Source organism: Eretmochelys imbricata, chromosome 2, assembly GCF_965152235.1.
Source record: "Eretmochelys imbricata isolate rEreImb1 chromosome 2, rEreImb1.hap1, whole genome shotgun sequence".
NCBI lineage: Eukaryota > Metazoa > Chordata > Testudines > Cheloniidae > Eretmochelys > Eretmochelys imbricata.
This window is the reverse complement of record NC_135573.1, coordinates 70,299,573-70,313,840: the sequence shown is the minus strand read 5'-3', so window position 1 is coordinate 70,313,840 and position 14,268 is coordinate 70,299,573. Positions and strand designations below refer to the sequence as shown.

Genomic DNA, 14,268 nt, shown 5'->3' with positions numbered 1-14,268 from the left:
ACAATACGCATGTTAATACAGACAAATGTAAGTTTCTACATCTAGGGACAAAGAACGTAGGCCATGCTTACATGATGGGAAGCAGTGACTCTGAAAAAAAACCTGTGGAGAAGAGGGGGTCATGGTAGATAATCAGTTGAACATGGGCTTCCAATGTGAGGCTGTGGTCAAAACTGCTAATGCAATTCTTATAAACCAGGAAATCTCAAATAGGGGTAGGGAGTTTACTTTACTTCTGTATTTGGCACTGGTCTGACCACTATTGGAATAGTGTGTCCAGTTCTGGTGTCCACAATTCAAGAGGTTGTTGATAAACTGGACAAGTTCAAGAAGAGCTAGGAGAATGATTAAAATACTCCTTACATAGTGAAAGACACAATCTGTTTTGTTTAACAAAAAGAAGGGTAAGGGTTACTTGGTTATAGTCAGGAAGGGTGCAGAAATTTGAAAATGGACTCTTCAATCTAGCAGACAAAGGCATAACAAGATCCAATGGTTGGAGGTTGAAGCTAGACAAATTCAAGCTAGAAAAAAGGTACACATTTTTAACTATGAAGGTAATTAACCACTGGAAGGATTTATCAATAGTTGAAGTGGATTCTCCTTGACTAGAAACTTTTCAATTAAGATTGGATGTTTTTCTAAAACGTATGCTCTAATTCAAATAGGAATTAATTCAGGGAAATCCTATGGCCTGTGTCATACATGAAGGCAGAGCAGATGATCACAGCGTTCTCTTCTGGCCTTATAAGCAACACTTTAACCACTACTGAACACTTCCTTTACTGAGCCAGAAACAGAACTTAGGAATGTTGAATCCCAACAGTACAATGCCATCTAGAAAAATTGTTCAAGACACTGGCAAAGTTTGTGACATTATCTATTACTGCTACCAGTTATTTCTTTAATTGCAGTGGTACTAGAGGTCTGTGCCATATATACTGAGGAACCATAACAACGGACTGCCTTTTTTAAAAAAATTAAATAGCTGTGTTCTAGTAAGGTTGTCCTAAGTAACTGATTTCTTTCCCTAGTGCTCATCCATCTTCTTGTTGGCACCAGAATTGCTCCATATACCTGCATAGGTGTTAAAACAGCTACTGTCTCCTTATTTGCCAAAACCACTTCTACAGTGCAGTTATACATTCTAATACAAATATATATGGCATGTTGAAAATTTGGTGACAATACAATAAGCTAAAATAAATTAAAAAACACTGTACTTATTCCATTAGATAGTTCCATAATAAAATTTATACCTTCCTTTTTAATGTATTCAAAGTAGTCACATAATTCCCAGTTTACTGCAGTAACTAGAATTAGACACCTTCCAACAAAATTAGAGTCCAGCTTGCCACAGAATAAACATGGTATTGCTTATACTGTTATGTACATTTTTTATTATTTAAAATTTGCCTTTTAATTTAACTAGGTGACCTTATTAAAGGTACAAGGGAGTGTCTAGAGCAGTGGTGGCCTGCGGGCTGCAGGCTACACGTGGCCTGTCAGGGTAATCCACTGGCGGGCTGCCAGACTGTTTACATTTGCACAGCTGCCTGCAGCTCCCAGTAGTCATGGTTCACTGCCCCTGGCCAATGGGGGCGGCAGAAAGTGGCGCAGGCTCCCATCGGCTGGGAACGGCAAACCTTGGCCACTGGGAGATGCGGCAGCCGTGCAAATGTAAACAAACTGTCTGGCAGCCCACCAGTGGATTACCCTGATGGGCCACGTGTGGCCCGCGGGCCGCAGGCTGCCCACCACTGATCTAGAGGGTCTCTAAATGGCCTCTATCCTGCAAACATTTACATATGCAAGCAGTCCCACTGTGTTTACCAGTACTACTCACATGTTGTGTAAGTATTCACATGATAGGAACCTAACTCATTAGTCAGTAGACAAGTATGATGTATCCTATCAACAGCCTCCTCTTTAAAAAAAAGAACAAAACCCAGTATCCGTACTCTTTGCAAGTACGGAAGCCCCTTCATGACTAATTTCTCACATCACTCTTCTCCAAACTTTCTATTTCTGCACTTACTTTAAGATGAAGAGACCAAAGCTGAAAGCAGTGGAAAATACGCAAGCACTGAACTTTTAATAATGACATTTCCGGCATCATTCTCTTATACAGTCTAAAATCAGATTAATTTTGAGCACTGCTATACATGGGAGACAATGTCACCTATGAATCATCCACAATGCACAAATAAGTCTTTTTTCCCCCTGAAAGTTCACAACTAATTTGGAACCTATCAAATGTGTAAAAGTAGCTTAAATTGTTCTTCCCAGTTTGCCAAACTTGAAATATCTTGCAGAATTTGCAGTACTTGAGAAAGTTATCTAGTTATCTTCAGATTTGTAAAGCCAAAGTCTTACATTTCTTGGTCTTTTATATATGTAACATTTTATTCCTGTTTTAGTTTTAACATTTTCATATTTTAACAGTTTTCAGAAAATTTTAACCCTGTTAAGATAATTACTTAATTTTTGTTTTAAAACTGCTCAACATAGAGCAGGTTGACCACCACTGCTCTAGACACTCCACTGAACCTTTAATAAAGTCACCTGGTTTGTTTTAAAACTTCTGAATGCTGACAGACCCCAGTTGTTTGCAGGTCGGATTGAATCTGGGACCTCTGAAGCTTAGTGCATGAGCCTCTACTCCATGTTTAGCTAAGGCTGTAGCTCATTAATCTCTAAGCGGTCTAGGTGTCACTAGAGAGGGACAGAACACCACACCCAGCAGTCATGGGTTACAACAGCACTTCTAATATATCCTTGTGAGATTCATAAGCTAGACAAACAGTCTGACAACCTTTCAATATAAAGAAATAAACGTTTCTTATTGCCCAGTGTTTCCAAAGATTTAAAATAACACTACCATTCTCTTTTGCCTTTATTGGTAATGTGAAAAATAATTAAAAATTACAATAGTATCATTTCTTAAAAGGAGCACCTTCAGGTATTTATTTTGCTGCTGCTAGGGTAGACCCATACATTAACTTTAGTGAAAAGTGAAGTATTTAGTGTGTACATTATCTATTATACGTAATACCTTAAATGTATGAATTCTCTATCTTAATGCAACAGCATCCAAGCAAAGAGGAGCATTAAAACATTACTGCAAACTCAGGTTTTACAAACAGATCAAGAAAAACATACTTTCCAGGTTTGTGCCTCTTGCAATTCAGGCAGAGAAGAACAATGGGAGGCAAACACTGAAGTAATTATTTTGTAAGAAACTTAGTTTGAAATGTAAGCATGTTCCCACCATCAACTCTGGCATAGTATCATATAGGCTCTCCAGTTTCTGTACCAGTGTGAAGCCGAGTAATAACATAACAGCCAGCATGATTTCCTAAAATAACAACTCTCAAATAAATCAACATGTCCTTTTTCAATATCTTTATATTTTTTATCTGTAAATTGATACTTGTGCTTACATGCATTAACCTCGGTTTACTACTGAGTTACCATTAATTCACAGAGCTCATTTTTTGGCAGATGGCATAAAGGTTGGGAGCTATAGAGTTTCTACAGAGAAATTTCTGAAGTGGTGTACCAGGAATAGAACTAGTTGAAAAAAATTTCATCTAAATGATTGTCTGACAAAAATATCTTTTGCACAGAATTAAAATCTTCTGTGAAAAAAAATCAGTGTTGCTGAAAAATGTTGATTTTCCATCAGGAAAATCAATGTAACAGCTGCTTGCCTGGAAGACTTTTATCAATTTCACTTTCTGCAAAGTAAAATTGACAAAAGCTTTCCCAGGTGTTCTGACTCCCCAGAAACTCCTCCCCTGCAGAGTACCTTTCCAGCACCATTGGCTCTGGGACAACCCCACCATGCCAGAGGTTCCAGGCTCTCTGCCATGGTGCGTCTCACTACTATTGCATTTCAAATAAATAAATAAATAAAAATAGTCATTAGCTTTTCTTAATCACCATCTTTTTTTTTTTTTCCAAATGTCGTTGGGCAAACAAGTTAAAGGAGACTTAAATACATCAAGTATGCATGGGTAGTGCTGCAGAGGAAGACAAAATGCAAGACAAAGTAATAATTTTCAGATCAGACTAATTTTTTAACTCAAAAAGTATTCTGTAACAAAAACAAGTTTGTAAAGTATGACAAACCTTTGTAACTCTCCTTTGTCCTCACAATAAATCTTACAATTTTCAAATCAAACCAATTTTCCAAGATAAGGTTATAGTGAGATAAACCAGGGTTTTATAATTGAAAGGCGGTTGCAAACCAGTGGTGTATGCAGAAATTAAAATTTGACCCCTTTTGGAGGGACACATTTTGTTGTCCCCCACTCCAGGACCTTGCTCTCCCCCCTCTGCACCTGGTTTCAGGAAGAGCTCGCTGCTCCCCACTGCCCCAGCCCTGAAAGGAGCTAGCTCGCTCTTTCCCCTGCCCCCACCAAACAGGAGATTGCTCCCCTCTCCCTCCCGCCTCAATTGCAAACTTAACATGAAAAAGCTACCATTTCACCATAATGATACATTTCTGGCTCCTTTGCCCTCCAGAAGTTTTGATCAGAGTACATTGTTGGCTATTGATGATCCTGTCAGGTTAAAAAACATGACTGCACTGCAAGTCATGGGTGAAATTCTGTGCTGGGCATCTATAAGACATCTCTGTCCACTTTCCTGATTCTGGGCTGCTTCAGGGCTAGAGTGGCCTGTGGCATAATTTACTATGAACAGCAGCACTGCCCACAATCTCTGCAGTTCTACATGCTATAGCCCTGTCCTGACATGCCCTTCCACTCCCAGAAACCCACTCCAGTAAGTCTCCCTATGCCAGGACTTGCAAGGAGGCCTTCAGAGAACACAGTCTGGCTGTATTACTCAAGCCTGGTCTACCCTTAAAAATTAGATTAACCTAGTTATGTTGCTTTTGGCTGTGAAAAATAATGTGCCCTGAGCACAATAGTTAGGTAGACCTAACCTCTGGTGTAGAGGTGGCTAGAGCAACTGAAATCTTCCGTTGACCTAGTTACCACTTCTCAGAGAAGTGGATTAACTACATAATTGGAAAAACCCCTTTCATCGATGTAGGAGACATCTACAGCTACAGTGCTCCAGAGGCACAGCTGCAGCACCGTAGTTATGCTGCTATAGTGTAGACATAGCCTCAGTTCCTGTACTGGGGGAATTCTCCTTTGGGGCTGGAACTAATGCCCGGTGGGCTTTTTTACCTGGCATACATGGACAGAAACAGGTGTGAGAATCTCACCCAAACCTTCCAAATCTTAGAATTCTTCCAGGCAGTTAAGTGTGAAATGGTAAACCATTACATGCCTTCTCTTGGGTCTGGAATGAGTTGCAAATGTCCCATGAATGAACCAGCCCTGGTTTTGGCAGTGAGAATAGGAGGTCTGTAGACACCTTGTACAACAGCAAGTATTTGTCAATCTATTTTTAATCTCTCCTGAGCACCAGGATTTAGTTCAGGCAAGCCCCTTGCAGCATGCAATCAGTAAAAGAGAATTATATGTTTATATTTTGCTTTTTTGGTCAGCCTGTTTCATATTTGTTAGATTGGACCACTAGTTTGTTCCCTAGAAAAGGAAACGGTCTCCTCAGCTGTTCAATCCTTGTTAGAGAACATACTTCACAGCTTGCCCAGCCTTCTATCTCAGCCTCACCATTTGCAGGGCTATCACGGACAGGTTATAATGTGAAATTTAGACTTCCATAAATGACATGATTTCTCAGCAAACTGTGGGTCGATGTTTATGACAAGCTCTCCTAACATATACTTTTATTCATCTGAATTTATTTATATCCACAGATATACCTAAACCATCAAGTAACTTCTGGACTTCTCCACCTCACAAGCATACTTCATACTTACAACACTCTGGCTAGAAAGGCCAGGTAAATATGCAAGTTTTATTTATTTGGAAAAGTAGCTAAATGCAACAAAATATTCCTATTTTTGTAACTAATAGATATTACTCCTTAGTTCTTCCAGCACCTGTCTTGCAACTATTTTACTGCTACCGGTTCCTTAAACCAAGTGGATTTCCGCCCCCCCCAATAAAACTCTGTTAGCTCCAAGTGTTTGGTCACCTTTCCCAATTCCCAGACAGATATTTTTAACTTTATTGATGCACTGATGTAAAATTGGATTAATGCAGTGCTGATTCAGGCCCTTGTGTAATAATGCAGTGCTGATTCAGGCCCTTGTGTAATAACTTTTCATTGAAATGGTGCTCAAAATTAGACATAGGACTGAAAGTCATCTTGTTAACTAGCTCTAGAGTTCTAAGTCACAAGTAATAGGAATAAATTCAATGGGGTATGGATTGTCTTAAGGGATTTGTAATAAGATATGAGGCCTTTCACGAGACTGTAGGTTCCAAATCTGATTCAACTTACTAGTTACCAAAAATTATTACCCTCTGATGGCTGTTCAGTGACCCATGTGAAATATAACTCATACAGTAGAGCCTCAGAGTTACAAACACCGGAGTTATGAACTGACCAGTCAACGGCACACCTCATTTGGAACCAGAGGTACGCAATCAGGTGGCAGCAGAGATTCTTCCCTCCCACCCAAAAAAACCCCACCCCAACCAAGTACAGTACAGTTGTGACTGGGGTTCTAGTGGGGAGCCAGCTGTGGTCACTCAATTAGGGTGAACTGCAAAGAATGGGGCAGTCAATCCCCCAAAAGCTGGTGGATATTCCTGCTTCAACAACCATTCCAGGGGACATGAGTCCATGCTGATGACAGGTTCTGCTCGATAACAATCTAAAGCTGTGTGGACTGAGGCATGTACATCTTCATTATCTGAGTCAGATGCCACCAGCAGAAGGTTGATTGTTTCTTTTTTGATGATTTGGGTTCTGTAGTTTATGCATCAGAGTGTTGTTCTTTTAAGACCTCTGAAAGCATGCACCACACCTCGTCCCTCTCAGATTTTGGAAGGCACTTCAGATTCTTAAACCTTGGATCGAGTGCTGTAGCTATCTTCAGAAATCTCAAATTGGTACCTTCTTTGTGTTTTGTCAAATCTGCAGTGAAAGTGTTCTTAAAATGAACACCATAGTGCTGGGTCATCATCTGAGACTCCTATAACATGAAATACATGGTAGAATGCAGGTAAAACAGAGCAGGGGACACAATTCTCCCCCAAGGAGTTCAGTCACAAATTTAATTAATGCATTATTTTTTTAACAAGCATCATCAGCATGGAAGCATGTCCTTTGGAATGGTGGCTGAAGCTTAAAGGGGAATACGAATATTTAGCGTATCTGACATGTAAGTACCTTGCAATGCCAGCTACAAAAGTGCCATGCAAATGCCTGTTCTTTCCGGTGACATTGTAAATAAGAAGAGGACAGCATTATCTCCTATAAATGTAAACAAACCTGTTTGCCTTAGTGACTGGCTGAACAAGAAGTAGGACTGAGTGGACTTGTAGGCTCTAAAGTTTTAGATTGTTTTGTTTTTGAGCACACTTATGTAACAAACAAACAAAAATCTACATTTGTAAGCTGCACTTTCACAACAAAGAGATTGTACTATAGTTCTTCTATGAGGTGAATTGAAAAATACTATTTTGTTTATCATTTTTACTGTGCAAATATTTGTAATAAAGATTAATATACTCTTTGATTCCAATTACAGATATTGTAACAGAATACAATATATATGAAAATGTAGAAAACATCCAAAATATTTCATAAATTTCAATTGGTATTCTATTGTTTAATAGTGTGATTAAAACTGTGATTAATCATGATTAATTTTTTTATCACGATTAATTTTTTTTAATCGCGTGAGTTAACTGTGATTAACCGACAATCCCTAAATACAACATACCAACATTGTTATAAACTGGATAGATTCTATCCCCATCTTTGTTGTTGAGAGGAGCTGGCTTTTTAGTATGATACAGTTCCTGTGGTTCCTTCATTCGAGTTGGAGCTTAAGTCTGTCAACTTTTGCCTTAGCTTCTAGTTCCTGCAATCTAATATATGCCATTTTTTGTTCATGTTCAAAACACAGGCGTTCTCTTTCAGCAGCTTCTCTTTCCATATCAGCTATTTTTTGTTCATGTTCAAACTGCTGGTTTCTCACTGCAAGCATTTTTGCTGGGTCTGCTTTCTTATCACTGGCAATTAACAGATTTTTCATTTCCTGCTCTGGAGCTTTTTTCTTAAAAGACAACCCCCCCTGTGAGCACAATTCTTCCAGGATTTTTCTGTTAGGATTTTGATCATGGACCACTCACTGTAACTGATTTTTAACCCTTAAACTCTCCAATATCAAAATTAATTTTTTGACAAGTGTGGGGTTCTGATCCAAAAACCCAATTAACCTGTGGCAATGTGTATCCTGCTGAGTACGCCTCTGTGACCAGGGTCCTAGTGGGGAGCCAGCTGTGGTCACTCAGTTAGGGTGAACTGCAAAGAATGGGGCAGACAATCCCCAAAAAGCTGGTGGATATTCCAATACCTAGATTTACCAAGACAGCATAAAACAGCTTATTTATTACCTTACTGGTTACTCAGAAATCCAAACAACACAGTTCCCTTAAAGTGATCCAGCCTCAGGCCTCCATCCAGTACCTAAGTCAAATATGATGATTTCTGAAAATCTTATTTCATCATATAAAAGAAAAGGTTCTACCAATCCCAAAGGACTGGACACATTACCTCCCAGAAAGAAAAGGAGTATTTGTGGCACCTTAGAGACTAACAAATTTATTTGAGCATAAGCTTTCGTGAGCTACAGCTCACTTCATCAGAGGCATTCAGGCTTATGCTCAAATAAATTTGTTAGTCTCTAAGGTGCCACAACTACTCCTTTTCTTTTTGTGAATACAGACTAACACGGCTGCTACTCTGAAACCTGTCATTACCTCCCAGGTTACTGAATATTCCAGATCTTACCCAAATACACGCTACAGCCAATTCTTATTAAACTAAAATTTATTAAAAACAAAAGAGAGTATGGTTAAAAGATCAATATACATATAGACATGAGTTCAATTCACTGAGGTGCAGATTCATAGCAAAGATGGTGGGCTTTGTAGTTGCAAAGAGTTCTTTCAGAAATAGTTCACAGGTTACAGTCCAATGTCCAAATAACATATTCAAGTCGTACCAGCGTACCTGGGACCTCAGTCTTGCGACTCAAACTTCCCCAGATGAAGCTTAAGCAGATCCAAGATGACAGAATCAGGACCCAAGGCTCTTTTATACAATTTCATGTCTTTTGACAAGTTGGGAGTTCAAAAGGAAATTAGCATGACTATGAAGGAAGTCCATCACCTGTACCTTAGCTACAGATTTAACATAAGGCAATTTGCTTGTTCCTCCACCATTCACGGATTATTTGCTATACATTTCAAAGAGAGATGAATACAGAGATATCCCGTGTTTACAATTCATTTAAATGATAGGATGTTCTTTTGACCTCTGAATGATCAGAATACAGCATAGAGGGACTGTTGATTACATTGTCCACCCTACTCATACATATGTAAAACACGTTATCTCCCCACATGTCTGTTGAGGATTATTTATTTTGCAGGATCTTTAACCCTTTCTAGCCATGCTGTCACAACTGTGTTAAATGTAAACTACTAAAAAAACCAAAGGGAAAGTTTAAAAAAAGATTTGACAAGGTAAGGAAAGATTTGACAAGGTTTCTGTGCTTGTTTCATTTAAATTAAGATGGTTAAAAGCAGAATATTTATCTGCATAGTAAGGTTTAAAGCTGTATTAAGCCAATGTTCAGTTGTAAACTTTTGAAAAAACAACGATAATGTTTTGTTCAGAGTTACAGATTATCTCTATTCCACTCTGAGGTCCTACTGTAGTCTCATTAATTCCTAGAAAACAACTGTCCACATAAAAAGCTTCCAAATTGTCACGAAGACTGGCAATCTCAACAGTGAGGCCAAAAAATGAATAGGTCATAAAGAACATTATCCCTTCTCATGTTCAGAGGAATTCTCTCCAGCTCACTGCTGAAGCATGCTGCTAAGAAGAATTTGTAGAGAAGCAAGCCTAGGTGCAATGGGGTCAGGAAACAAGGCTTTAACTTATGTACAGCTCTAACAAGAATTAATGAACTACCACTTCTTGATTTGACACTGGCATGACTAAATTTTGCCTAATCAGTGATCCTATCACTCATTAGTCAGTAACCCCTTATGAACAGTGGCTTTTTTTTTTGTCCTTAGCACAGTGACTTCCAAATGACAATTTCCTCTGAAGCAAACAAATTTCATTATCTAATTATGTTTTTTTTTTTAAAAAGAAATGAGGGGAACAATTAATAAATTGAAGAGATTCACCTGTACAAAACGATTTATATATTGGGACATTGTTTTTAAATCTTTCCTTCCCGCCCCCAACACACACACACACACAGTTCTACATTAGTTAAGTTATACCAAAGTTTTATTAGCTATTTCACAGTAAGCTTTCTATTTCTTGCCTGAGGATCTCTGTACTTGTGAAAGAGTCTTACATCTGCTATTTTATGCCGAAATGAACATTAGCAGATGAGAAAACTATTCTGAGTTTTGAGGTTTTGTTTACCAGTGTTCCTAGCATTAATTAAAACAAACTATTCAGATGGAAACGGTAATTTAATCATCACACAAGTAGGCATAACTTTGAAATCCAGTCTTTACCAGACTGTTACAAAAGTGTTAAGAAGGTTCAGTTCTCAAACTACTGAAGACAACAAAAGACAGTGGCAGCAACTCTTGGTGGAATGTCCTCAGGTGTCATCCCATCACACAAAGCACCCCCATGTCTACATGAATATAATGCTGTTGAAGAGGAAAGGCAGTGAGATGCATTTTCCCCTCTCAAGAACTGAGCGTACTGCTATTTCATTGCTCCCTTCTGTTGTTCTGGGAGCTTCAGCATATGAACTTTGATCTCCCAATGTGTCCGCATGATGCAATAACCAACTTGCCAGCACAGCTTTAGGGTCCTGTACTTCCATCTCCTGTTTGGTCAGGAGGGGCAAACAAAACTATATAAAGGGACAGAAGCCCACAAGCCTGCAGAAGCAGAAAGAGGGGTCACTAGGATATACTCCCTGGATGCTTGAGCCCATGGAAAACCCACTGCTCCCTTTAAAGACAGGCTAGTAACTGCGTAGAGAGCTCCTGCACCCCTCCAGTAGGCATTGCTTTTCTATACAATTCTGTAGTCAACTCCAGACGTGATCAATCCCATTAGTATACAGCGAGAATTTACAGAGGCCCCTGAAGAACCATCATTACTACCCTAACAAATCAATTTTAGTGTTTCAGTAACACAATAGGTAATACACATTAGGATGTATAATCAAGATTTTTTTTTAAAAGGGGGCAAAAATTAGAAAAAAATACTCTCTACAATGTGTGAGGAATTTAGACCTGCAAAGTATACCATAATTATCAACAATTGGTTACATCAGACCACAAAGGTGCATAGTACTTCACAAACCCAGAGTAATGTATTTCAGTTCATACCATCATTTGTGAAGATATTCCCAATCTTGATGGCTGGATTGTGTCTTTAAACCACAGCCTTGCATTGGCAGGAGGTGGAGAGGCTGTGTAACAGTGGAGCAACAGCATCACTATCCTTTCAAAGAAGTGCAGCATCTACTCCTTTCTAGCCCAGCCAGCTGTGTCCTCACTCTGTACCTCTTTGTCCCACTAAGGAAGCTAGTTCCACTGATGGCATTAGCAAAGAGCAATGACTCCACTATTCAGCTACAGTTCTACCCTGTCCCCTATCTGGTGCACCTATGCAGGTCCAGCTGTAATCTGGCTCCAATGATACATATTTATTCAGACTTCAAAATAAATTACACATTAATCTCTTTGGCCTTAAGGAAAGAAAAAGTAAATAACTGGACAAAGTAAATTAGAAAAGAAACTGAAGACATCCATTGTTTTATCAACCAGCTATATCACAGCTGCCTTTTTAAATGTAGATGTTTTTCCTATAGGTGGTTTCTAGTTCTTGCCATATGCTATAATTAATATCAACTGAACTCACAAGAAAAAGAATGAGGTGTATTATTCAATTGCTTGTAACAAAAAAGTTTAAATATAGCTATACAAGAGAAATTTAAGTCATATAGAAACAAATACATGTCATCAAGTACAGACTGGGACATTTTTGTTGTTGTTGAAGAACTCATGAACTTGAGTAAACTCACCAGAATTAAAGAATTCAAGTTATCCAACCAAAATCTCCTCTCTCCCCCCTACAACTAAGATAAAATAATTTAAGAAACCGCAATTTAAGCTTCCACTTCACTGTGGATATCTGAGCATGGTCCCCTGGGGACTGTCTTTCCCTCTCCAGTAGCCAGGAAATGAAAGATGTAGGTACAGGCAGATCCTCATTCTGCTTTGGAAGGGGAAATCACACAGTGGACTCTGAATGCTTGATATGAAGCAGATTTAAATATATATTCTGCAATCTCCAAAATTATGAAGATTTGTCTCAATTTGCACTGCTTTATTTTGTTGCCAGGAAATTCAGAAAGACAATCTTCCTCCACAAGAAATCATGTACTTAAAATCTGTCTTGCTTCTTTAGGCCAATGTTCTCTAACCTTGTCAAGCACCCAAGACCAACCTCCCATCTTCTTGTGGTACTTACCCCAACTTGAGCACTTTTTTTCACCTACTCTCCTAAACTGAAATCTGAGCAGTTGTTTGAATTGCATGCCCCCATTAGGGTGACCAGAGGTTCTGATTTTATAAGGACAATCACAATATTTGGGGCTGTGTCTTATATAGGTGCCTATTACCCCTCACCTATGGTCCCGATTTTTCACCCTTGCTATCCGGTCACCTTAACCCCCATATAATTCATGTGGGTTGCAGTCTGACTTACCCACATGTTCCATCTGAATTATATGGCAAGCTGTTATGTCTCCTGTCTCATTTCCATTCCCTCACATGGCTCTAATCTCCCTTTCGAGTAAATTTATTTATTTTTTAAAAAGCTAATATAGTCCATAAGCCATCTGAATTATTTTTTTCAAAAGGTAACTATTAAATGGCTATTAGTTGTACAAATGCCTGATGTGCACGTGTGCATGCATTTTTGCAAGTTTACCTTATTAAAAATGTGACTCTTGGAGTTAATGCTTTTGCCTGTCTTTTCAAAAGACTGGTTTAGCTTGTATGCTTTGTGAGAGTAAAAGTCTCCCTTTGCTTTCCCCTCACCCCGCTGCCTCCAAGTTTTCTTCTATGGAAAAAACTGCCCTTGCCCCAACAATGAAACAACATCTTATATGGAATTAGATTACTCCTGATTGCCATTTTTTTCTTTTCCTTGCTTTGTTCTACTTTGCATGTAAAACTCTAAGGTGTGCAGAGAATTACTAGAGTTTACATTTTTAAAATTCTTGTTTATTTTTTAAAAAAGTATTTTATGGACAAGTGCACAAATATTTAATGTACTTACCAATCTTTGATTTAATCGCTTATTTTCCTCTTCTTTAAGTTGTAGTGTCTGTAGGAGACAGTAATCTAAAATGAATAACCAGTTTAATATTTATGCTCATTATATAGCATAAACCTGTAATAAATACCAAATAGTTGAACACTGCACTGTCCATGAACAAACTTTTTGTTGTAGGTTTCAGAATTTTAAGAAAACGTTTATAACAGGGGTGGCCAACTTGAGCCTGAGAAGGAGCCAGAATTTACCAATGTACCTTGCCAAAGAGCCACAGTAATACATCAGCAGTCCCCCCATCAGCTCCCCGCTCCCAGTGCCTTCTGCCCACTGGCAGCCCCGCCGATCAGCGCCTCTCCCTCCCTCCCCACACCTCCCGATCAGCTGTTTCATGGCATGCAGGAGGCTCTAGGGAGGGAGGGAGAGGAGCGAGGGCATGGCAGGCTCAGGGGAGGGGGCGGGGAGGGGTGGAGTGGGGGGCAGGGCCTGTGGCAGAGCCAGGGGTTGAGCAGTGAGCCCCCCCCAGCACATTGAAAAGTTGGCGCCTGTAGCTCCAGCCCCGGAGTTGGTGCCTAGACAAGGAGCCACAGGTTGGCCACCCCTAGTTTATAATCTCCTCATAAACAAAAGGGTACAGACATTTAAAGTTAGAAAAAACCTGGCAACCACCATGATGCTGCTGAGCCCACTGTCAAGCTACTGGGGGAAGTGTCATCTCCATGCTTTTACTACAGTTTAACCATGAAACAGAGATAATCTGATTGATTCTACTGAACTAGAAGCTGGTGTGAAGCTCAAAATAGAATTTTAAGT

At 39.2% G+C, this 14,268-nt stretch overlaps 1 protein-coding gene across 6 annotated transcripts in view; it reads right to left on the bottom strand.

The window, feature by feature from the left end:
- RB1CC1 (RB1 inducible coiled-coil 1) overlaps window positions 1-14,268 on the bottom strand; it is a 166,212-nt gene that overhangs the window by 19,372 nt on the left and 132,572 nt on the right. For 4 of the 6 annotated variants that reach the window (XM_077810279.1, XM_077810280.1, XM_077810283.1 and 1 more), the window contains one exon: window positions 13,462-13,509. In XM_077810279.1, coding sequence (XP_077666405.1) covers window positions 13,462-13,509 — 48 coding nt within the window. Of the gene's footprint in view, window positions 1-8,992; window positions 11,585-13,461; window positions 13,510-14,268 lie in introns of those variants that run through there. The other 2 variants (XM_077810282.1, XM_077810281.1) reach the window with 2 other exon arrangements.